The sequence below is a fragment of the Parus major genome, chromosome 7, assembly GCF_001522545.3.
Source record: "Parus major isolate Abel chromosome 7, Parus_major1.1, whole genome shotgun sequence".
In the NCBI taxonomy this organism is placed as follows: Eukaryota; Metazoa; Chordata; class Aves; order Passeriformes; family Paridae; genus Parus; species Parus major.
Window position 1 is genome coordinate 29,343,382 of NC_031776.1, and position 24,027 is coordinate 29,367,408.

Genomic DNA, 24,027 nt, shown 5'->3' on the forward strand with positions numbered 1-24,027 from the left:
AAATTTTTTTAGAAGTGTGTGTGTCAAGATTCTTCTTAAGAGGTCTCAGTTAAAAAGAATCAACTTCTATTTGTTTTAAAGGAAGAAATGGAGAGACTACAACAAAATATTGAGACTTTGAAAGCTGAAGCACTGGAAAATGGGGAGGAACAGGTAATAGCAAAAGTCTAAGTTCTTATTTTCAATTTGCCTTTTGAAATGTTTGTTTAAGTCATCTTTCTGCTTTTTGGGACATTCTTACAAGCACTTAAGTATCTGCTGGAATATCTAAAAAGTTCTGTAAAGCCACAGTTCAGACTAACAATCCCAGAAATACAGGAGTCTGAAAACAGCAGCAGCATTATCTGTTCTTTTTGCACAATCCATGGGGCTCTGCTCATAGATGCTTTTGTGTCTTTTACTTCCTTCTCTGTAGTACCAGAGAAAAATCTCTGGGTGTTGTGCTAAGAGCTGTGCATATCTCTGACAGAAACAGGTCTTCCTCAGAAAGAATGTCTGCTTTGGTTGTTTTTTTCTTAGAAGTGGGGTTATCTGAAGGACGAAAGCAGGAGCTTTCAGTGGCTCAGTGCATTGCATGCAGTGAGCAGCTGTCAGAAGTTAGGCTTTAACACAAGTGCATCCAGACTGATGGCAATGAATAATGAATGAACAGAGAAGGAAAAGCTTCAATGACTTTATTTTCAGTGGGTAAACATTTGATGCATTCATGCCTCTGGAGCAAGGCAGGTTACAACTTCCATGATGCTGCTGTCCTCTTCAACACAGCATGAAACATTAAAGTGCAAACCCAAATCTTAAATTTTTTAGCAAGAAAAAGTTACCTTGAAGTCCACACTGCAGGAAGTCTAGAACACATCAGAGGGTTTATGTTCTGTTCAGGTGCCTTGTACCCCATCACTGAATCAAAGTATAAACGCTCAGACAAGGGGTACTGACAATCTTTGGATTATTATCTTCATTTAAAGTGTGACTTGAAAACTAAAATATCAAAAGTTAAAAGCTGTCTAAATGCCCTTGGTTAGAGTAAATTATGTCAGGCTTTTAATACAGATAATGAATTATTATTTTTAAAAGCCCCAAACAATGGTGGCGTTATTGTCAAGGGAGTTAAGGATAGGAAAAACCAGAAAACAAACCAAATCCACCATTATTGCACTGCAGCTCTTGTATGCTACTGTAATACACAATTGTTTTGGCTTCTCAACTTCCAGGAGCCAAATAAGATCATAGAACAGCAGTACAAAGCTGAGAAGGAGAAACTTCAAAAGATCCGCCTGCTACTGGTGAGTTATTCTTTGTGTTCTTGTACAAAATTGTTGATGTTTGTCTTATCACGTTACTTCTAATACTTTGTTTTGTTGTTCTAATTTTAACAAGTGTTTCTGTCACAAATCAATTGCAAAAAAAAAATAAAAATTATCCTCAGCCAGTGCTTTTTGTTTTTAAAATCAATTATTTAATAACAAAGTATTGCTGGGGGGGCTTCATCCATTTTAAGAAGAGAACAAGAAGAGGCTTTCTTTTCTCCCCTCCTAACTTTCTATTCAGGCGCGAAGAAACAGAGAAATAGCCATTTTACAACGCAAGATTGATGAAGTACCCAGCCGAGCTGAGCTCACACAGTATCAGAAGAGGTTTATTGAACTTTACAGTCAGGGTATGTATATCAAGCAGGACCATCCTGCTGAAGGCTAAAGCCCTGAAAGGAGGGCAGTTGCATTTTAAGCATATGGCATGTTACAGCAGCACCTACTAATTTGGTGGTATTTTAAAGGTTTTTGGTATTCACATTACACATCATATTTTTTAGGTTTTATAAGCTGGGCTTTAAGAATTTTCCTGAGGGTGACACTCAGTGCACAAGATCTCTGGGCTAAATTTTGTCTGCAGCAGGTTCTGTCATTTAGGTTAATGACCAGTATGTTTTGAAAGTCCTTAATTCACATTTACAAATGAGGTTTCTGTTTGAATTGTATTTAATTAATTTGCCTTACCATTAGATTGCTTTTATTGTTTCCACTGACATGACATAACTGGTTCTGAACCAAACTATGTCAAGAACTACAAAGTAAAAGCAGTTTCTTGAGGGGATTGGTTTCTTTCATTTTTTATTAACACAATTCTGCAATATCTTGGTAGGAGAAGGATACAAATTGTCTTTAGCTTTTATGGTCAGAAATTATAAAATTGGAAAATGTGCAAATGGAATAAAATTTCAAAGTTGTTCCATTAAACTGATAACAGACCAGTATGCTTGCTGGTGTATCTTTAACTAGCTTGTGTGTTAGCATAAGAAAACCTAGCTAATGATTCAGAGGTATTCTACATTTATTAAATATATTTGTGAACCAAGCTCTGGAAAGGTGAGCAGTTCCAAACTGGTTATTTGAGTGTGATGTAAATCCCTTGCCCCTCCAGTGGCACAGTCCTGTGCTGTCCTCCACGTGTACTGTCTAACTCAGTACGTGGAATAGATGTGAGTACAACTCCAGTACTTCTTCCCCTCTCTTTTCTGTGCCATGCACTTTAGTTAATCAAGTCCAGCTATAAAGAACTTCGTTGTTTTGCATTAAATTTCTTCAGATTCTCTGTCATGTCTTATGCAAAGTTTCTGGTCAGCTACCTGCTCAAAAGATGGAGCTTCCTTTATATCTGAAGTACAGAGAGACTAGGATCAAAGAGACTTGTGTAACTTTGGGTGTAGCTTTTAAGATGCTTTGAATTTCATGGGACTTTGTTTTCTCAAGTACAAAGTGTGAGTAGTATCTCACAATAACACACTGCTCATGTGGTTGGGAACCTGCATTGTACGGGCTAAACTTCTAGAGAAATGATCTGGAAATCTCTAGCAGGTTTTTCTGTGAATTCTGGTATTTTTTGAGGTACTTAGAGGCTTTTCATTTAGCCAGATTCAGCTGAACCTTCTGTTGCCAAAATGTAGTTTTTTTGAACTTTGATTCAAAGGCTGTTAGACAAGACAATCCTCAGCATTTACTTCAAACCTTAGTGATTTTTTGATTTTTTTTTTTTGTACCAAAATCCTTTTCATTTACAATATTCAATGCTTTGGTTTTGACATAACTGAACCTCTTCCACTGAAAGTGTTTTAGAGTATCAATGAGCTAACTGGTTCCCTCTTCTCCCTTTGTCTGTTTTACCCTGCATGGGTTCTGGTGTGTGCCCATAAGGCTCCGTAAGTTGCACAACTTTCCAACACAGGTGAAACCTTGAAAGGTTTTCTGAGTTGTTATGTGGAATCCGCTCATGAAAGACTTGTGACTACCAAAGCTGCTGGAAAAACAGGAGTGGCATGAAGGAAATGGTTTGGGAAAGGCCTCTTTCATTCAGCAGTTTACAAATCCCAGACTAACAAGCATGATTTCATTGAGGTTTATGGTTTTTAACCCATACATTTTTTCCAGGTTCTGGTTTCTAGCCAGAATGACTTTTGCTGCCTGTTGAACTCTTTCCTTGGGAGTCACAAATATATTGGATTTCCTTAGGCTTTGAAGAACTAAAGTCTAGAGGAACACTCAGCAGATTTGAGTATCATCTTGTAGGCCCAAAGAGAAGGCACGCCTGAGCTTTGCCTTCCCTGCTGAGCTCTGACCAACATCTGCTGTAGCCACCTAAACCAGAAAGTGTTAAATTTAATTCTATCACCACATATAGATTTTAAGAAGATAAAAAGACTTCAAAACAGCAAAAGCTTTGTTGGGCATCTTGCACATGTGTAGCTTGACATTTAAAGTCTAATGTACTGTTTCTACACAAGATTATTTCTACCAAGATTATCTGCTCTTCCCTGTTCCTGCCAAGCCTGTGCCCCTCCATCAGCACAGGCACGGCCCTGTGAGCAGCACAGCTGCCTGGGTGGTGTCCGGGGAAAGCTTGGGAAGGAAGCACAAACAGGCAGCTGCTGGTGCCAACATGTGTTGGCAGAAAGGGCTGTCAGCAGTTGGGGCTTAATTTAGACACTGAGCTGTGCTGTTCTTATAAGAGATGATAGCTGGAAACCCTGCTGAGAGAAACTCTGAAAGGATGTTCCCTCTGCGTGTGCATTAGCAAGTGTGTTCCATTATTGATAGTGGAAAATATGTTATATAAAGCATATGGAGTATTTTTACAGATTCCATTTTACCTCATATTCTTTTATTATTCTACCCCTTTCTTTTTTGTTTGCAGTCTCAGCAACTCACAAAGAAACGAAGCAGTTTTTTACTCTTTATAATACACTGGATGATAAGAAAGTATATTTGGAAAAGGAGGTAAGAAAGTGTTGTTACTATTTTATAAGTTTTCAGTCTGTGAGGAAGGAATTAGAAAGTTTTTGCTTGGCTTTCACCATATTCAGTCCTGTCAGAGCAGAGTTACTGGTCTTTGTAAGCAAAAATGGAACAATTGATTCGTAAGAATATTTGTAATCTTGGAGGGGAAATGGTCTGTGTTGCAAAAGAATTGCTGTTAGTACAGCCTGTTTACACCACTCACTGTGCTCTTGAAACATGAGTAACGTTTGATCAGCAAATATCTCTGTCTTGCTATCACAGCACCAAATTACCCTTTTTTTCTCCTTTTAGTCAATACCTTTTATTATGAACCCAGACCACAGTCACTGACTTTGGAGAGCAAATTTAAGCTGCTGTCAGCAACATCAAGATTTAGTTCTCAGGGTTTGAGCTGCCTGCACTTAATTTGCTGGTGATTTTACTGGGTCAGAATAATTTTCATGAAATGTTTTTTCTCCGCTCCTCTTTCCCATCTATGTGGAGTTTGCTTCTTTCTTGGGCATAACTGAGGGATTTCAGTATTATTTTTTTTTTTTTCACTGACAAATGTCTGATTTCAGCAAGGATGGAGAAACAGGAGGAAACAAGAGGAGATAAAAATTACAACTTTTAAAATACGAAGTGTTTTAATGCCTCAGGTTTCTCTGTTTATTCTAATAAAATAAGAACAGATTAGTGAATTTTGCATCATTAAGATATATTTTTTTAGTATGTGAGACAAGCACTGGTCAAATTTCTGACTATTTAAAGACACTTTTCAATGTCCTTTCACATCCTGTTTTGGAGATCATGAGCAACCATTTCCTTCCCTTAAGCAGCTGATTCTAATCCATGTTAGGTAGTTTTCATTTTTTCCATTCAGAAAAGTCATACACCATAGTTTAAAAAATACATGAAGTAGAAGCTACCTTACTTTAACATCTCCCCTACATTAGCATTTAATACAGATTTATTTGTTTGATTTTTTATTTTTGGTTTGCTTTTGTTTTTGAGGGCAAACCTGAAAATACAAAAATTATAGAGAGACTGGTTTTGAAATGGGGACATAAAAAGCAGATTATGGATAATATAGAAACATAATATAGAACAGATTTATTTCACTGTTGTATAATCTGGAAGAACACTTGCCAAAGTAATTCAGTGCCTCTTGGGGGCATCTTAACTTAGTTAAATGTATAGTAATCATTGAGATTTCCTTGAGATGCATTTAATATTAGAACCAAAGTCTCAGAAAGTGAATATTGTCTAATAGTGTGTAAAAAATGTCTTTGGCTTCTGTGCCTCACAAAGATTTCTGGAATATACTTGCACTTTTTCTTGTTCCTGGTTTTGGGGAGAATTTTTTTTCCCCTTTTTCCTCCCCAAATCAGCCCTTTTGTAAAACACATTGAGCATCATTCCTTTCAAACAATAGTAAGAATTATTGTACAATTTTGTTGAATTTTGGCTCTGAGGGTTTTAGTTCTGACATGAAAGGTGTCTGCGATCATGGCTCATATTTAACCCTATTTTGAGAAAGATACGTTTTTTAAAAGGCTTTAAAAGTAATTGAAAATATCTTTCAATTTTGGGGTGTGTATGCTGATTTCACTGCAATGGAGCACATCCACACTCTTCCTACACCCTGGTTGTGCAGCACTGCTGTGCAGGGTTACTTTTCCTGCCTTGAGTGTGTTGTGGTACAACTGTAATTATGTTCTCAAGCACAGCTTTAGTGGAAGTATCTTAAGGCAGCGATGTGAACATGGCAAATATTGATGAGTAATGCAGTAATTTCACTGCTGTAAACAACAGGAATTCTTAAGTACCTTGGCTGCCTGGGAGTCTGTTCATAATTTGTTTGAATTTTCCAAGGCAAGGTCAGGAACACCTGCAGATTCTGCCACACCTGCTTATTGCTATCTTATTCAGATGGAAGATTTTATGAGTTCAGCTTTCTGTGGCAGTGGGGCAGGTGATTCTGTTTGCAACCCTTGGGTTTGCTTAGTGCAGAACTCTTCAAATACTCTTCAAAAGAAGAAGATGCTTGGAAGGCTTAACCACAGGAGTCTTCAAGATGTATTGAAAGCTGAGAGAAAGGATCACATTAATTTCTAGTTGTTGGATTTTAATGCTCTCAGCAATATGTAAAAAACAGGAAAAAATCCAAGGCAGTTACATAGGATGTATTCCATGTAGTTTTATTAGTTGGGGGAATTTATACAAATGGCAAAATATTCCTGGGATGCTGTGATAAATGACTGTTTTTGTCTTCATTCAGTATAATGTTACTGTCTTGTAAGAAAAGCCACACCTGAAATGCCATTCTGTACTTTTTATGAGTTCACCTGTTAGCATTCAGTAAAATACCCATAAGCAAAGTGAGCAATGATGCATGGCTCGTAGGAAACCTGTAAAGTTCTGCACAATGAAGGCAGTGCAGGAATTCACCTGCTGCTCCTGCACTGCTTGGAGTCTTCAGAGCCTTGCATGGAAATAGTGCTTCACAATCTGTTGAGTGGTTCCTATCTCAAAAGCAAAAGTGGATTTTTCCTGTTTGTTTGTGATGTGCTTGTGCAAAGTCACTGCTGAACACTGGACCAGCATCTGCAACATTCCTTAATGTCAAATTTCAACACTGAACACGTGTACAGGCCATTTTACTTTATTGCTTTAGTTTGGAAAGGCATCATGCTGGAAAACATTTAGTGCCAGTAAAATTTAAAATCTCAATTGTGGTCCAACACTTCTGCTTCTGTCATTCCACCAGTGGGATAAATTTTACTAAATCAAAAGGACTGTGGTTTATCTTCTGAAAGAAAAGTCATGGTGACTTTTATACATCTGTCTGCTTTTGAGGGCATTATCTATATAGTAATTTTTTGTAAATTAAAATTAATCTTATTGTCTGTGAAAACTCATATGAGGAAAGACAAGTGTGTATTTTCTTCTTTTTTTTTTTTCCCAACTCCCAGGTTAACTTACTGAACTCTATCCATGACAACTTCCACCAGTAAGTTATGGTTCCTTATCTCTTAATAGTTGCAAAGAGTGGTAGAGTTGGTTGGACAAATGGGAGTGGGCATCAGTTATAGAGAATAAAAATTTCTTAGAAGAATTTATAGTCATAAACTGATTTATAGAATAGTTTATTAACTGTTTAAACCAGTTTGGGGAATCACAGACTTGGAATTACATAACTTTTATAGCCAACATATGTTTTTAATATCTGACTCTTTAGTCATAATTCAGTCATAATTTTCCTGGAATTAATTTAAATATTTTCCTCATTTTTGTGGAGTTGTGGTCATTACATTATGTACAAAACATTAGACTGGAACATATTTCAGACATGTTTATTATAAACTACCTCTGTATTTACAAGTGTGAAGTCCAGATAAAATTGTGGTTGCCTTGGAAGTTCATGGTCAACTATTAGTCTGTGCATCAGCCAGTGTTTATTTTTCTCTAATGATTTTGAAGTCTAAAATGACTTCTAGGCTTTCCCTATTTCAGTGTGAAATTATTTTATACATTTGCTGTTCTCCTAGAACTCTTTTTCTTAAGAAATTATATTTTTATTTAGTTATTAGCAGTTGATTTCTGTAGAAGACACGAGAGCAAGGAAGAGACTTGAGCTGACAGGGAGAACACCTGTGATGGGTTCCGAGCTCTCTGTGCCCACCTCTTTGGTAGCTTACACCAGCTGAGGAGCTGCATTGTGGTACCAGTGATTAAAAGGATGAATTTTTACACAGAACACTAAGCAGTGAGAATTTTGGACATGGGTAGATGGGCAAGACAGCTGCAGCTGAGACACAGTGTCCCACATCCCTGTCAGGTGTTCCATTTTCTTCTTTCCAGAGCCATGGCATCGTCCGGATCCCGGGAACAGTTTTTGCGGCAGATGGAGCAGATTGTAGAAGGCATCAAACAGAATCGAATGAAGGTCTGACTCCTCTCACTTTCTTTGCTAGAAGCTGGAAATTAGCTCAGCAAAGCCTCTTGGATAATAATTGTGGATAGAAAGATTCACTGTATGAGATGCAAATTAGGCAAGCAACTAACAAGTATTATTTCTTTTCAATTCATCAGAAACTTCTCACCTGTAAATGTCAATGAATAGAGTATGACAGAAGTGTTACAACACCTCTGTCCCGACAGGAATCTTATACCCCTCAACTTCATTACTGGAAGTGTAGTGATTTAAATGCCTGAGACAGCTGAATGTCACTGAAATCAGTGAGAACACTTCCATTTGGACTGTGTGGGTGCAGTCAGACCTGCACCTCAGGCACAGGGTTTCTCAGACTGTGGGAGCTGACTTGAACTGCTTTCTGCTGCTGAAGAGGGTCAGCAGCACCTCAGGGTCCCAACCTGCACCTCCACCTGCACGTCCAGTGCCACTGGTACTGAGACTTCAGCATTGCGCTTTTAATTTTTAAGAGCTGATCTAAATGTTCATTGCATTTCAAGCATGAGCCAGGGGTATAATTTATGAAGTATCTCTCTCCCCTTGTGTGTTATAGATAGTTGTTCCTAATGCAGTATGTCCATGTATATCTCATGATCTCTTACCCTTCCTACACACCAACAGATGGAAAAGAAGAAGCAAGAAAACAAAATGAGAAGAGACCAGCTGAACGATGAATACTTAGAGCTTCTAGAGAAACAGAGGCTTTACTTCAAAACAGTGAAAGAATTTAAAGAGGTAAGAACACTTTTGCTATGTTCAGATGTCATGTGTTCAGTGACCCATTTGGATGTGACTTGTGCATTAATATATGCACAAGATTTCCTGATAGGATGCTTATCACACCATGTTCATGATGTATCTTGGTCATTTTCTCCATGTGAATCGTGGACTCTGAATTTGATTCTGGGAGTTCTTTCACTGCTAGACTGGCACCTCTCCATGTTACAGGTTGCCAGGCAAGTGGTATATTTAGGTTTTCAAGTGGAATCTTTTGAAGATTGTGAGTAGTTAGGTATTGGAACAAAGAGGGGTGTGGAAATCTGTGTGAATAAGGAGGAAATGCAGGGTCTCAGTCGTTAATCTTCAATGAACCAGCCTTGTTGCCTAATGACTGTGAAAGCACTATATAACACTTCATTGATTTAGCCTTTCCCAAGTTTTAATCATCATGGACTTCTGTTACTTGCTGTCTCCACAAGAATGAATGAATGAATGAATGAATGAATGAATGAATGAATGAACAGCAATGCTGCAGGCAAAATTGTCATTTGGCTTCATATGTTCAAGGAAAAACATCTTTGTGTAATTACTCCTGCTTTGTTCTGAGACATTTCTTTCCTGTTTCAGTGTACTCTGGCAGAATGACAGGGCCTGTTTAGGTACTTGTCTGACATACAGAATTTTATATCCTACTTGGAGAATTTAGGTAGATTTATTTTTAGGTTTTTCTATCTATTTTTCTTCCATTGCCATATGAGGGAATTTCTCCTCATCTCTGCTACCCTTAAAAATAAAAGAATTCATGGTTGTGGTACTGAACACAGGTGTGCTTATGTAAATATATTTCCTGATCGAGAGTTGTTCCCTGAGCACTGACTCTTTTGCGAGCTGTCCTGTGAGGTTCCAGATCACCTACAAGTAATCTCCATTTCACATTTATTCTATTTAAAAGTAAAAAGCTGAATTTGCTTTAGCTACATGTAACAACTTTAGATGGGAGGTCAAGCAGCAATCCTTCATGCTTGCATGTCATAAAGTTTAATGAATGTTGCCACTGGAGTAACATTATGGATGAATCAGAATTATCTTCAGCTCCTCACTTTAGGCTGCTGTGGATCCTGGAGATGTTTCAAAATGAAAGGAAAGGTTTGGTTCTGTTGATGTGCAGCTACAGGCAGCAGTGTTAAGAGCAATTCCTCCTTACGTGTTTGCTCTCTGTTAACAGGAATGCCGCAAGAATGAAATGCTGCTGTCCAAGCTGAAAGCCAGTTCTTCCTGAAGAACTCCAGCTGGGAAGTTTATACAAGATTGTTCAGTCCATTGAATCTCTTTTGTGAGGTGACAGTTATAACTGCAATGTAGATGTATATATATAGATATATATAGATATATATATAAAATATATATACACACAGCTGTAAAAGTCTGGTTTTTCCAGTATGTGTTCAGTTTACATTCCCTCATCACATGGCTGTATTATTCTTTATTGCCTCCACTACACAGTAAAGAGTTAACACAGTACAGCAAAATAGAAATACTGTCTAGTTTTATTTATTTGTGTTTGGGGTTGGTTTTTCTTTCTACAGTAAGGACAGTGGGAATGATTTTTATTTGGGTTTCAATGCTGAATTAGGTGAAAATTTTGGAATAAGTTTACATGTACTGTGTAATATGTCCACCACCCCACAGGATGAGCACTGCAGAATGCAGTAGTTTGTTAATTTTGGCCCAAAAAAACCCCACAGACTGAGATTCTTCAAACTCGCTTTACCAGCTAATAACTTCACATTATTTTAGTTTACACTCTAGCCATAGATAAGATTCCAAAGGATAACAATTAATTTCTAATGGCTAAGAAAATGAAAACTTACCTTGGATAATTCCTGGTGTAAAATTATAGATCTATATTTTTATAAAGTCTAGCTGTTGTATAAATTTCTTTGAAATTTCATTTTTATATATAGAGAGTGTGCTTGTTAAATTAATAGCTCCAGGAAAAAACACCTTAATACTAGGATCACCATGTTATCCCTGGCTGGGATGAAAATCCAAGTCTGTCACCTGTAATATAGGAAGATAAAGATTGAGACATTCTGCTCTAATGAACTGATGCTCACCTTTGAAGACAACAACCTACTTACCCTGCTGAAGATTTGCTTTTGGAAGTTCAGAAACTTTGTGGGACACTTTCTGAGACATTTTTATATCTGTATATACAGTATTTTATAATTCAAACAGTTGCTTTTTGTACTTAACACCAGGATTTTGGACTGACTTCTTAATGTACATGACATCTTCAGGAGAAGAAAACTCATGTTCCTTCTTTTCCCACTGACACTGATGACAGTGCTGTTTGATTACTTTCTATGGCAGTGAATATAAAATAAAGAATGTTTGGGATCCAGTGGCATTCTGCTATCGTATTTTTAAGGTGGCACTTGCCTTGGAAGCTTTCCCAGGCTCTTGAATTCCAAGTGCATTAAAAGATGAATCGTGTCCATAGTCAAGTAAGTCACTGTTTTCGTGGTGTCCTGTTCCTTCAGCACAAACAGAAAGAAAACCTTCCCACTGAGCAAGCTGGAACCTCACTCCCCCACACTGGTTAGTGAGGGAATAGATTTGGGCTGCTCCTCTTGCATCTGCTCAAAAAGTCAGTCTGCCCAGGGCTAGCAAAATATCAAAGGCAAAATCAGATTCCATCCCTTCAAAGAAGGAAAAAATTATGTTTAGCATTCCTTCCAAGAAGGAAACCTGCACTGAGTGCTGCTTGTAGACTTCCTGTAGTCAGCTTTGATATTGGGAAGCATTATTTCTGTCTACAAACTTTGCCCTCTATAAAAACTGTAAGACTCTTTCTTTCTTAACTCAGCTTTGGCACCAAGTAGACCTACTTGGGAATTCAAACTGTGCTGTGTTTGTGTACCATGAAACGCTAAAACTATAACTTGAATGGGCATTTCAGTTTGGGATTTATAATTTTAATCATGATTGCTTTTTAGCATCAAGCAAAATTTCCTAGGTATGGTAAATAATGAATTTGCATGTAGAATAAATGATGTGATTATTTGTTCAGTATAATGTTAAAATTCCTCCTTACCTGCTACAAGCACAGTAACCTGGAAACTTCCACAAGGAATGTAAAAATGTGAGATCTGTTGCTCTAACTAGGAGCTTCTGAGGTTTGTGAAGATGCAGTTGTTGCTCACAAAGGATAAATCAGAGCATAACTGACTGTTGTAGATGGAGCCCAGGGCTGATAGCCACTAGCTTTGGTGTGAGGCTCATGTGGAAAGGAGAAGGAAGGAGGCTGGTGAGGGTGTGAAAGCAGTTCCAGCAGCTGTTCCTTGCTTTCCAGCACAGGTTCTATGTGTTGGGTGCCATTTCTCCTCATACCTGGGGAGGAACTAACAGCAAGGAGAATCTGCCTTAAATCTCCATCTCAACTGATTGCAAGTGGGAAATTGAGACTTTCTCAGATTTTTTTCTTCAGTATTGCTGGATTTCCTTGTTGAAAGAGAAAGGTCTTGCCCTGAATTCATTTGGTGTTACCAGGCTTGTAAAGTAACATTTACAGGACCTGCAGCAAAACTTAATTTCTTTATTAGGGTTATTAGAATTGTCTCTTCACACTCATCTTCCAAAACACTTTAATTTCTGCACACTCTGAGCTCCCATAGCACAGCTGCTGCAGGATTATCAGAGCCTTTTTGCAGGGTGCAACAATCTGAGCATTGCTTCTGCTGAGCAATGGGCTCCAGTAAGTTTTTTTCCAGTAAGTTTTTCTAGGAGGAAATCCAGTGTCAGGAAATAAGAGTTTAAAACTAGTAGTCCACTGCTTACAAGCAGAGATGATTGTGTACTCCAAATTGGCAGCTTCTGTTGGGGAAATAAATTACAATAACATCTAAGACAAATGATGTCCCTTCAGAATACCTGATTTTTATTTTTTTTTCTGTTTGGATAGTCAAGGTACTGTCATTTAGCTTGGTCTGGGAGCATCCAGCAGGTTAGGCAACAACCCCTGATAACATATTTTCTTTGCTCCACAGTAAGCTGTGATTAAAAACCAGAATTTTAAATTCCAACACTGTGCTGCTGCTGTTCTGAATGTAGTCTGCATTTAGAGCCAGTGTGGGAAGCTGATTTTGTTAAGAGCTTTCTAAAGCCACTGTAATGAAATAAAAGCTCTGCTTGCCTCTCGTCGCTCTGGGTGCGTACGGAGGACGGGGCCGGCTGTGTGAGCCTGTCACTGGAACACTCACTGCTGGCACAGATGTTTGGGTGGGCAGAGCACTGGCTGCTTATCTTCAGAACTTCTCACAGCAAAATTCCAGAGGCCCAGCCTCGCCTCCCAGGGGAGCTAAATTCATCCTTGAGAAGGAGGAGGAGGGCTGTGTCAGTGCCCTGCTGCAGCTCTCCCACTTGCTGAAGGTACTCTGCTGCAGGTCAGTGTCTGCAGCAATGCCCTGCACGTGTTCAGCTGCAGGAACTGCACAGGGGCCTTGCAGCTCTGTGGTGTTCTCCCAGGTTCCAGAGGCCAAGCCATGGGAGAAGGTCCTTCACAGCCTGTTTTGCTTCGGGAAGGGTTTTGGAACTGGAGCCAGGTGCTGCTCCAGTCAGTTGCAATGTGCAGCCAGACTGGGATGGGCCAGGGCACCAGGGCTGGCATTGGATTTGTGTGATAGTAATGCCTTGGCTTACCAGGCTGAGAGGGAGTACTGGCACTAAAATTTGTCCAAAACATGATTATCAGAAACTTCAGGAGTGCCACATGCTTTTCAACACCAGCTCAAGATGACCTCTGCATTTCCTCCTTCCATGTCATCTGTTTGGATTTTGAAGGTTTTAGAGGACTGACTCTCTTACATAAAAAAAATTCAATTGACTTGAAAAATATGTCAGTGGTTCTGAAGGAGGCTGCAGGTTTTAGTAACATTCAGTCTCTTACATATGTGCCTTCCTTCTGGTTTAATTAAGCCTCCAAACACTGGTTTGAATGGTAGTTATTCCATATGCAGGCAAGTTGAGAGTCACAAGGGAAAGTTATTTAAATTGGCATTTAATTCTGAGTCATTATCTAACAACTTTTTGAAATTCTAGGTTATTAAACCTTCTGAATTCCCACTGAAATTGAGAGAAGTATCCTCTGCAGGAATGCAAGACACACAGGTGGCTGTGGCTGTAGGCACAGCAGGTCACACTGGACTGTCACAGCACTGCAGGTGTGAGGTACAGCACTGCCTGACCTCACCATACACTGCGCTCCTGAGATGCAGCCAAGCTCTCTTAAGCCTCCTGGGACTCTGTGTCAGTAAAAAGCTGCCATGCTAGAAATACTCAGAGATGCTGTCAGCTCTCCCACTCAGAGCAGGGGAGGAAGTAAAACCCACCAGAGAAACAAATATGAAGCAAGATGGACTTGGCAGTATGGAAGGAAATAGATTATTTATGTATTGTTGGGGCAGGGGTGTTTGTCAGATCTTGGGAAAACTATTTAAGGCTTGGGTTTTGGGGAGTCAGACCTGATGGCATCTACCCCTTTGTTACAGCAGGAGGAAGTTGATGCCAGCTGACAAATTGTTGACTTCACCCAGGCTGATGAGTACATTTATGGTGCAAGGGCCCCAGACACGGTGCAGGCACTCACCTGGCACTGCCAAGCAGCCACGTGTTGCTGCCAGCACACCTGGTGTGACTGAACATCCTGGCTGGTGTTTGTAACACAGATGCCTGCTCAGTTTTATGGCAGCATGAAATAACCATACATACAGTCCTCATTCACTTGGAGGTGTTGGTTTCTATCTTGAGCTCACCTGGGTTTCATTAAACAGGGAGAGCCTGAGCCTGGCAGAGTGAGAGGACAACACAAGTAAAAAATCCTCACTAGATCCTCCTTTGCAATCAGTGAGAGCACAATCTCAGGGGCTCTGAATAATTCTGTACTTGCCTCTAAAGTTTCACTTAACCCCTGTTTGTGACCTCTTTGTGTTTGGGACACAGCTGACCCCTGTTTGACCAGGTCTGCCCATCAAGTCCTGCTGCTTGCAGAGCACACAGCCCCTCAATCAAGGCAGGATGTGTTTCTCAGCTGCTTGGTCATCTACTTTAATATCACATCAGCTCAAGGACTGATTGACTGCAGCATGTTTATTCCCTTCCAAATAAACCTCAAAACCGAAGCCAGCATCCTGCCCATGTCACAAACATGTCAGTATTGCTCAATTAGCAGCTCCCAGCGGTGCCTTTGCTAATGAGGAGAGCTCCAGCACGGCCCCGGGGCTGGCTGGGCAGGATCAGCCGTGTTGGGTGTGACAGCAGCAGCACTGGACACACACAGCGCTTCCCGTGATGATTTGAAGAGCAGATGAGAGGCATTCCCTGCCTCCACTTTCTCTGCCAAACCCTGGCACAGCACATAAGTATTTCTAAGGGGGAACTGTAAACTCTCAGTAGGTTTATTTCCAGACATCTTCCATCTTCTTTTTCACTGCTCCTAAATCCCCTCAAGTAGCTCTAGTGCATAAAAACTGTACATATCACAGGAATGTTTCCCTCAAGAAATCGCTCTATAATGCAATAATAATTTTCTCTTCTGTGTCTCCTTTTATCTTTGCTTTACAAAAAGGTTCTTGAAGGCATTGTTATAATTTTTGTTAAATGCTGTATAAATGAGAGGATTAAAGAAAGAATTTGAGTAGCCAAGCCAAAGAAAGATGCTTTTCCAGACGGGCGGGATGTTGCAGGAACAGAGGGGACTTATTAATTCTGTGATGAAGAAAGGGATCCAGCACAGTACAAAAACTCCAATTAAGATGCCAACCATCAGAGCTGCCTTTTTCTCTTTCTGTTCTCTCCATGTTTCTCCATCTGTCTGGAAAGTGATAGCTGCACGACGCGCTGTAAACACCATCTGTGGTTCCTGAGAAGCTTCCTTCACCTCAAACAAAAGCAAACACAGTTTCTTACCAAGACAGTTTGTTTGAGTGAAGTATTACTTTTAAATGACAGCACAACATCTGTGCACCTACACAAAAGGCCCCAACTACACTCCTTCCATGCTAAAAAAAATGAAATGCCCCAGAGTGCCAAAGTTACCAGGCTTCTCGTTACACTGGAAAAGCTGCCAAGTCTTACTGACAAACAGAGCTTAATAAAGAGTACCTGGTGCCATGTGTGTTGTGGGATTCTTTTCCAGTTTATTTTATTGGAAGTCTTCATACCTAGGGGGAAATCAGGCAGGCTAACAAAGGCCTGTGCCTGCTACCTATCCCTGCACCAGACCCATGCTGCTACACGGCCTTTACACCCGCTCTAGGTGAACTGCTTCAGCAGGGACCTTGGACTAGATGATCTCCAGAGGTCCCTTCTAAGTCAAACCATTCTGTGATTCTGTATTTTCTCAAAAAGTACTCCATTGCCAGAAAAACAGCATTTCAATTAGCCCTCAATTCAAACTCTGGCTTCAGCAGAAGTTATATGAGAGGAAAAAATTTCAGCTACTCCAGGCTGTCGACAGTGCTTGTCTCCTCTCACTAAGGGCAAGACACTCATACTCTGCAGTGAGTGCAGCACCGTGCTCTGGGGCAAACAGCTTCTGGGCTGAAGTTACTCATGTGCTTTGAGTCTGACCAGATGAACACACTCCCTAGGGATCTGAATCTGAAGATTGAAGTGTCTGTGATATTAAAGGTCTTCTAGGTGCTACAGTTATGAAGAGAGTGCAGTAAAATCAACAGTTTAAGGCTGTAAAATTTGCCTGAGTGATAATTCACAGGCACTGCAAAACTTTGACAGCACTCCAAATATGGATCAAATTGTTAAATTAGCTGCATATTCCACATGCATGTGCTACCTTTGTAATAGATGGAGGGCCTCTACTCAGAATGAGCACAGCAATTCAAACAATGAAGCACTGTCAGTGGCTGAACAATCACTCATCAGGATGGATATCCCTGTCTGTACCCTCAGACACGAGACAGGGCTGCAGAACATCAGAGCAGCAGATTATAGGTGCAGGCAAATAATGGAGGAAAATGAAAATCACATCCGTACTGACAATTAAAATGGGACACCCCTCATGTAGCAAGGATCACACCATTTGTCTGCAGAAGGACTTGCTCTGCACATCCTTAATCACACTCTGCAAAAAGGGATGAATGTATGACACGAGGACAAATCTGTGACAAGCAACCCTGAAAGATTATGTCTTAGCCCTGAGGAATAGTTACATAAGTGCCTCTTGGGAACAGCCACACAAAGGACATTGTCATGAGCATCAGGCACAGTTTGGTCCTGTATTTAACCTTCAACTCTTACTCAAAAGATGGAGCTTGCTGTGTGCCATCATCAAACCAGAGCCTTCTCCTACTTCTGATTGCAGAATTTACTAGCAGTAAATTCTGACAGTGAATTATTTTATCACTTAATTACATATTCTAAGAAGAAGTTATTTAATTTCCTTTGCTAGAAGATGCCTCAGTCCTCAGGTGTTTTCCACAATGAAGCCTGCATTTACAGCCTGCTGAAGCTCCTACTGAAGGCTGTTAGGTCAGGCCTTTGAATACAAAACAGCAAGTGAAAATAGATCATGGTACATTTTGTTAATTACTTGCTAGAACTAAATGCAGCTCTAACTGTACCAAACCTGCAGTTCCCAGTGCCAGTCTCAGAGGCTTTACACAACTCCAGTTCCCAATGTAAGTCACAACAGCTGACCTTTATCCCTGTACCACACAGAACAAAAGACAAGTACAGAACCTTTATCCCCATTTTGGGCTTACTACTGAGCAAGCAAGCTGTGACAGCAGAAGAGGTGGTCACAGACTAAATCAGAGCAGTCCATGGAGATGCCTTGGGTTATGCTGGAGCCATCTCTGCAGTGTTGCACACTGCTCTCACTCGGTGTCTAGCAGCACACTCTGCCTTGGGCACAGATTTCCTTCCATCTGCCCAGGCACCGCTCCAGGAGCTGCGAGTGAGGAGCACTGGGGAAATAGCTGCTGTGAAAGGACTGCTACTCTGAGGCCAGAATTCTGAACTCGTGAAATCAGCTATTTCCAGGACAACAGGCTGTGAGAAGTGCAGAGATGACTGCTGTTCTGTGGGAATAATAAAGAGATTAAATGAAGGAAATGAGCTCAAGTACAAATCCTTCTACAGTCACAAAGGAATTTGGTTTTAGTTCCAGAATTCATTCTTCTGTACATTGATCAGCAATTACAGTTCAATACCCTTCTGTTTGTCTGTACCCAGTAAATTACTACTCCTAAATGGCTACCTGTTCCCAGAGCTGTCCTGTGTTCCTAGAATATCACAGAAAACATACGACCAAGGAGCTTCTGACTAAATCCCTTGACTTAAAATGTTCCTTATTGCTTTAATGATTATTATTACTGGTCCTTTGTGGCAGGTACTCTGTGTTTGTCCTGCACCTGCAGGGTCTGCAATAACAAAACAACAGTAAAGATGATAAACATCAACCAAATCTGGTTTAGCACCACAAGTTCAGAGCTTGCCTGTCACAGTGCGGTTCAGCAAAGGTCATTACTGCCTCAGTGCAGCCCTGGCACACTTCTTGCTCTTTGAACAAGAACACAAGAAGCTAAATGCACAACAAAGGATCATAACAGAAATGTCTATGCTCTCTTGGATGCTCCACCAACACGACAAACAGTTCATTTGACAGGGAGAACACCCACATTCTCTCACAGGATTTTCTTCTGCTGTAAGCAGGACTAACTCTGTATTTCTACCAAGAAATCACTACCCACTCCATTTTGCTTCCTGCCTCACTCCTTTCTGGACATTTTTGGCAACTCTTCTGGACAGCTGAACTTTGTTTCCTGACCCATCTCTTCTACTTATACAGAGGCAGAAATAAGAAATAAAATGCCTGTGACCCCTTCAGAAAAGAAGAATCTGCATTTTCTCCCACACTGTCCTGACTGCTTAAGTGAGTTGGAGAAGCTGAATGGGCCAAGATGCAGAACAACACATCACCTCTGGAGCTCTGGGGCCAGATGTTATCCAAAGAGGGCTCTCACAAAACTCTAAGGTTTGGATGATGCCTAATGTTTTTATACACTATATAAGTATTTTGAGAGGGGTGGAAGAAAATAAACTAAAAAAAACCACAACAAAACCTCCACCAGTCATCAACAGAACTTGGTTTTTAACTCCTCATATGAAAATTTAAACCTGATTTTGCCACTGCTACATGTAAGTTATGCAGACATTCAGATCCCATCATCCTTGGTTTTGCTGGGCCATCCCTATGCTACAAGGGATTTCATTGATTTAAAAGGGCACTATCCAGCAGTATCTGCTGTTTTTCAAGCAGTCTCATTTATTTCAATTGGACTGTTCAGAGAGAGAATTATTGCCTGCTGTCAACAAGGTGTGACAGAGCATAGCTCTCTGTCAGTGATGGTATGTCACTAGATTTTTAATGAGGGTCACTCACATCAGTGTTGCCTGCAGAATTCACTTTTCAGGGAGTTTCATAATTGGCAAAGAAATAATTATAAAAGCACCAGCTTAATTTAGGATCCAAATTTGGCAATTATTTTATTTCAAAGGAAAGCAAAAAACCAAGCTCTCATTAAAACCTGAAGCATCTCAGATGTTTCATGTCCATCTCTCACCCAAATTTTTTCAAAGGTTTTGAAAAGTATTTTTCAGCAACAAAAGCAAAATTTTAACCAAAGAATGACTCGAAATAGTTATTCTGTAACTATTCTGTTCTGCAGCTCTAAGAGTACAGGAGCATAAGGTATGAATGCCAATGCCCAGTTTCAAAGATATGCCCGTTCTCTGTGAAAAAAAAACAAACCCAAACCATTATATATATATATATTTATATTTATATGCACTTATATACAGGGACAACCTGCAAAGCACTTTGGTGCCTGACTCTGTTGGTTGACAAACATCAAGGTACCAACCTCACTGCTCCACTTTGTGCACTGTTTTTCCAAAGCATCCCTACTGGCAACTGAGTGTTATGGCATCTGACCTTTTCTGTCCTTAGTTTTGGCAGAATTAACCAGTTGGTTGTACCTCAAGCCATGGACTGCAGCCCTGACACTACCTGACAGCTCATTCCTGACTGCAACACAGACATCTTTCCCAGCAGGGATCCCTGCTGTTACTGCTCACCTCCCGGCTAGGAAGCACTGCCAGCCTTTGGCACTGTCTGCCAAAAAAAACCCACTAATATTCCTCAGATCAACTGGTGCAGGGCACCTGGAGTGAGAACTGACATAGATGCAGAGGGAAATTGATATCCAGTCACAGTGACAGAAGGAAAATGTTGCCAGGGTGAGTATAACAGGTGAGCATTCCCTGAGAATGGACATGGAAGAAAGTACAGGAAGGAGAGACATCAAGGGAGAAAGAAAGGGAAAATAAGAATGATTTTATGGGCAAACCACAAGATGCAGAACTGAATTTGCCCCAACAGAGAGGAGAGGGCTGATGCTGACAGCCTGATCCCTGCTGCATGCAGAGAGGCAAAGCTTGGCAATGTTACCTTTGTGTTTGCATGTTAAAAAAACATCAGGGTTTTGCCAAAGAACAGTAGGATGTGTGTGAAGATTCCCCTCCAGAATTCACTGGGGAACTGCTACTCCTCCTGTGGATGTGATGGATCCTACTACCACAAGCTTAAAAAGGATCAGGATAACACTTGCTATGTAAATATTGGTATCTTAATTTAGAAAGAAAAAAAGAAATGCATCCTGAATGCCAGCTCGCTTGATCCACAAGTTCATTTAATGTACACACATGCAGCATCAGCTCTCTTCCTGCAGGTGAGGAGTCAAGTTGGCATCTGAATCAGAAGTCTTTTAATTTAAGTCAGCAAACAGAGCTGCTGGGACAATGGAGGAAGTTGTCACTACACACCGATTGCAGATTCAAGAATCCCCTTTAGGAGAAGTTAATATGTCAATCACACCAATGTGAGAAAGAAGACCTACTCAAGCAAAGGCTTGAGCATTTGCTGGTATTATATAACCCCTCCAAAATGGATGTTTAGCTCACTCCCCCAGAGCCCTTTAGCCAGTGCAGCCTAAAGCAGCCCCCAGACGTTGCACTCACCTGGCAGCCGTGCTGGGCCCACGCAGGGCCTCTTGCAGACAGAACTTTGACAATTTGCAGCCAGACTGTGTCTTGCTAAAACTGCCATGTGATGTGTCTCTCCACTGCCTTGAGCAGCAATGCCTCAGCTCATTTCCCTTCTCAGAATTTTAGATTCCAAACAGTTAGTCCTGTATGGGTATGTGTGTATGTAAAAGATAGAGCATGCAAAAGCACTACAAATCAGCTGGCTTTTGTGCTTGAAGAGATTATACATTAATTCCAAGCAATACTTTCATCATACTTAAAACTATTTGGAAGAAATTTGGTGCAGACTAGGGGCTGAAGATTGTAGGAAAAAAAGTCTTAACTTTTCTAAGAAATATTTTGCTTTTCCATAGAAGATACCTTCATAAATCAATATATATTAAAAGTATCTTCAAGATATTATGATTCAAATCTGCGAGTCTAATCACATGTGATTGTCAGTGCTGTTATTTCTTGCAAGAATCTGGGGACACAACCTCCAGACTCTCACTTGTCACCATAATAACGAGCTTCCTTGACTCCAAAGCAAAGACAAGATTTTGCAGGGGAATGAGGCTCCACAGGATTAGCCCCAGTGGAAATGTTCTCTGTAGGTATCCCTAACATCCACACAGCTCATCTTTGGCTACTGGGAAGGGACTGGCCTTAGGAAGTGCAACATGCAATCACAAAAACATAAAGACTGGTAGGTGTGAGAGTAAGAGTATGTGACAGAAAGCAGGGAAAGTTCACAGCCAAGCACGGTGGAGGCATAGAATGGGTGACAGCAACATAATGCAGAGAGCCTGACTTATGGGGCACAAGGAGCCAACCCCAACTCTTCTGAAGGGACACAGCATTCCTGTCAGCAAGGTGTATCCCCAAAATGAACGAGATCTCCCAAACGGCTAGGGCACTGCAGCATTACAGACAATCTTTGGGATAAGAAGAACATGGTTTTGAAGCCAGCAGGTGATTTTAAACCAGAAACGATTGCTCATTGCTTCAACATTAGGCAGTGAGCAGTATCGAAGGTAAAATAGCCCAAACACATCAATATGTGTATATATATATATATGTTGTGTATAGTGCGTAATTTGCTTACCAAAATCTATTCAGACACACAGAGTCTGTGCTGTAGATAAATGTGCATTTATCTCGGTACAGGACCTAGGGATCTGTTTATGCCTTTTTTTACTCCACCAACGCTATAAATAAACGTAAGGAGGAAAAAAACCCCAAGGAACGGCAAATTCAAAACAAAGAGACAATTTTCAAGTCTCTCTCGACTGGCATCGAATGCACCTGCCCCTTACTCTTATATCACACAAGGAAAAAAGAGAATAAAGCTCTTCTCCAGGAGCTACACTTTTTGGCTGGCTAACTACTGCTCACGTCCAGCCTGTGACAAAGTTAAACTCACTGCGGAGCCCCCGGGCACCTCGCAGCCTTCTCGCTGCGCCGAACCCATCATGGCAGGGGTGAGGGCCGGGAGCTGGCGAGAAGCAGGATCGCAGCGCCTGGGGGAGCAGCAGGGGCTCCCTCCCCTTGCCCAGCCTTACCTGGGCAGCCTCGGGCAGGGGCGCCACGGCGTTCCTCCTGCGGCCCCCCATGTGGAACTTGGACGCCTTGTAGATCTTCCAGTAGACGAAGAGCACCACGCAGAGGGGCAGGTAGAACGCCCCGCCCGTGGAGACGATGGTGTAGGACGGGTCCTGGCTGAGCTGGCAGCGCTCCTGCTCGGGGCTGTAGGTCTCGCCCCAGCCCAGGAGCGGGGCGAGGGAGATGGCGGCGGAGAGCAGCCAGGTGAGAGCGATCATGACATTGGAGATGCGGCGGCGGGCGAGCAGCGTGTACTGCAGCTGCCGGGTGACGGACCAGTAGCGGTCCAGGGCGATGGCAGTCACGTTCCAGATGCTGGCCGTGCAGCACAGCACGTCGAAGCACACCCACACGAGGCACAGCTCCCGGCCCAGCCGCCACCGCCGCCCGGCCGACAGCTCCTTCACCAGGCTCAGCGGCATCACCAGGGCCGCCACCAGCACGTCCGACACCGCCGTGGAGGCCACCAGGTTGTGGGGTACCCGGTGGAAGGCCTTCACTCGCAGGATGGTCGCCAGCACCAGCAGGTTCCAGAGGAAGGTGGCCACGGTCAGGAGCACCAGCAGGGTCAGGATGAGGACGGTGAAGACGGAGAAGGGCTCCCGGCCCCTCCACGCGCTGCCGCCCACCACCGAGGAGGAGGCGTTGGCGTCCACGTTGGCGGACGAGGTGTTGGCGCCCATGCTGGGCTGGCACTGGCCCCGTGGGGAGCAGGGGCTCAGGCTCTCCGCCATGCCCGGGACCAGGGCTCACAGGACCCCTCACTGCTGCCCCTTCCCAGGCCGCCAGCACTGCCCCAGCCCCGCTGCCGGAGAGCGAGAGCCCCGCACCGGGACGCGCCTCCGCTCAGCGGCCGCCCGTCATGTGCCGCCGCCCCAGCGCTGCCCGCGGCTCCCGTCCGCCGCTCCGCACGCCCATCCCGGGCGGCTGCAGAAGGGAGGCAGCCTGGAGAAGGGAGGGAGGCGCGGCGGCGCTCCCGCACGGGCAGCAAGGGCGGGCGGGCGGCACCGCTGCTGCCGCTCCGCCCCAGCGGCCGCCTCGGGGGCGGCGGGAGGCGCGGCTTCCCCGGCTGCTGCCGCGGGCCCCTGAGGGGAGGGACGCGCGGCTGGAAGGGACCTCTGGACGTCGTGCCGTCCCACCGCCCTGCCCAGGCAGGGTCAACGCGTGCGGGTGTCACAGGAACATGGCCAGGTGGGTTTGGAATGTCTCCGGAGACTCCACGCCCTCCCTGGGCAGCTTTTAGTCCGCTGCCACCCTCAGTGTAAAGTTCTTCCTCAGGTTGAGGTTAAACTTCTTGTGTTTTAGTTTGTGGCCATAACTCTTTGTCCTGTTGCTAGGCACCACTGAAAAGAGTCT

At 42.3% G+C, this 24,027-nt stretch overlaps 2 protein-coding genes across 4 annotated transcripts in view; one reads left to right on the forward strand and one right to left on the reverse strand.

Annotated features, from left to right (window-relative positions):
* CCDC93 (coiled-coil domain containing 93) overlaps positions 1–11,364 on the forward strand; it is a 33,532-nt gene extending 22,168 nt beyond the window's left edge. For 2 of the 3 annotated variants that reach the window (XM_015634865.1, XM_033515941.1), the window contains 8 exons: positions 82–153; positions 1,212–1,283; positions 1,549–1,657; positions 4,186–4,268; positions 7,244–7,281; positions 8,133–8,217; positions 8,866–8,979; positions 10,190–11,364. In XM_015634865.1, coding sequence (XP_015490351.1) covers positions 82–153; positions 1,212–1,283; positions 1,549–1,657; positions 4,186–4,268; positions 7,244–7,281; positions 8,133–8,217; positions 8,866–8,979; positions 10,190–10,243 — 627 coding nt within the window. In that variant the 3' untranslated portion in view covers positions 10,244–11,364. Of the gene's footprint in view, positions 1–81; positions 154–1,211; positions 1,284–1,548; positions 1,658–4,185; positions 4,269–7,243; positions 7,282–8,109; positions 8,218–8,865; positions 8,980–10,189 lie in introns of those variants that run through there. The other variant, XM_015634866.1, reaches the window with a different exon arrangement.
* Positions 11,365–12,542: 1,178 nt separating this feature from the next.
* On the reverse strand, positions 12,543–23,643 carry LOC107207551 (5-hydroxytryptamine receptor 5B-like). The gene is made up of 2 exons (XM_015634867.3): positions 22,632–23,643; positions 12,543–15,901 (listed from the first exon to the last, which is right to left on the reverse strand). Exons 1-2 carry the CDS (start codon positions 23,403–23,405, stop codon positions 15,569–15,571), a joined length of 1,107 nt encoding a protein of 368 aa, XP_015490353.1. The 5' UTR covers positions 23,406–23,643; the 3' UTR covers positions 12,543–15,568.
* Positions 23,644–24,027: the final 384 nt, after the last annotated feature.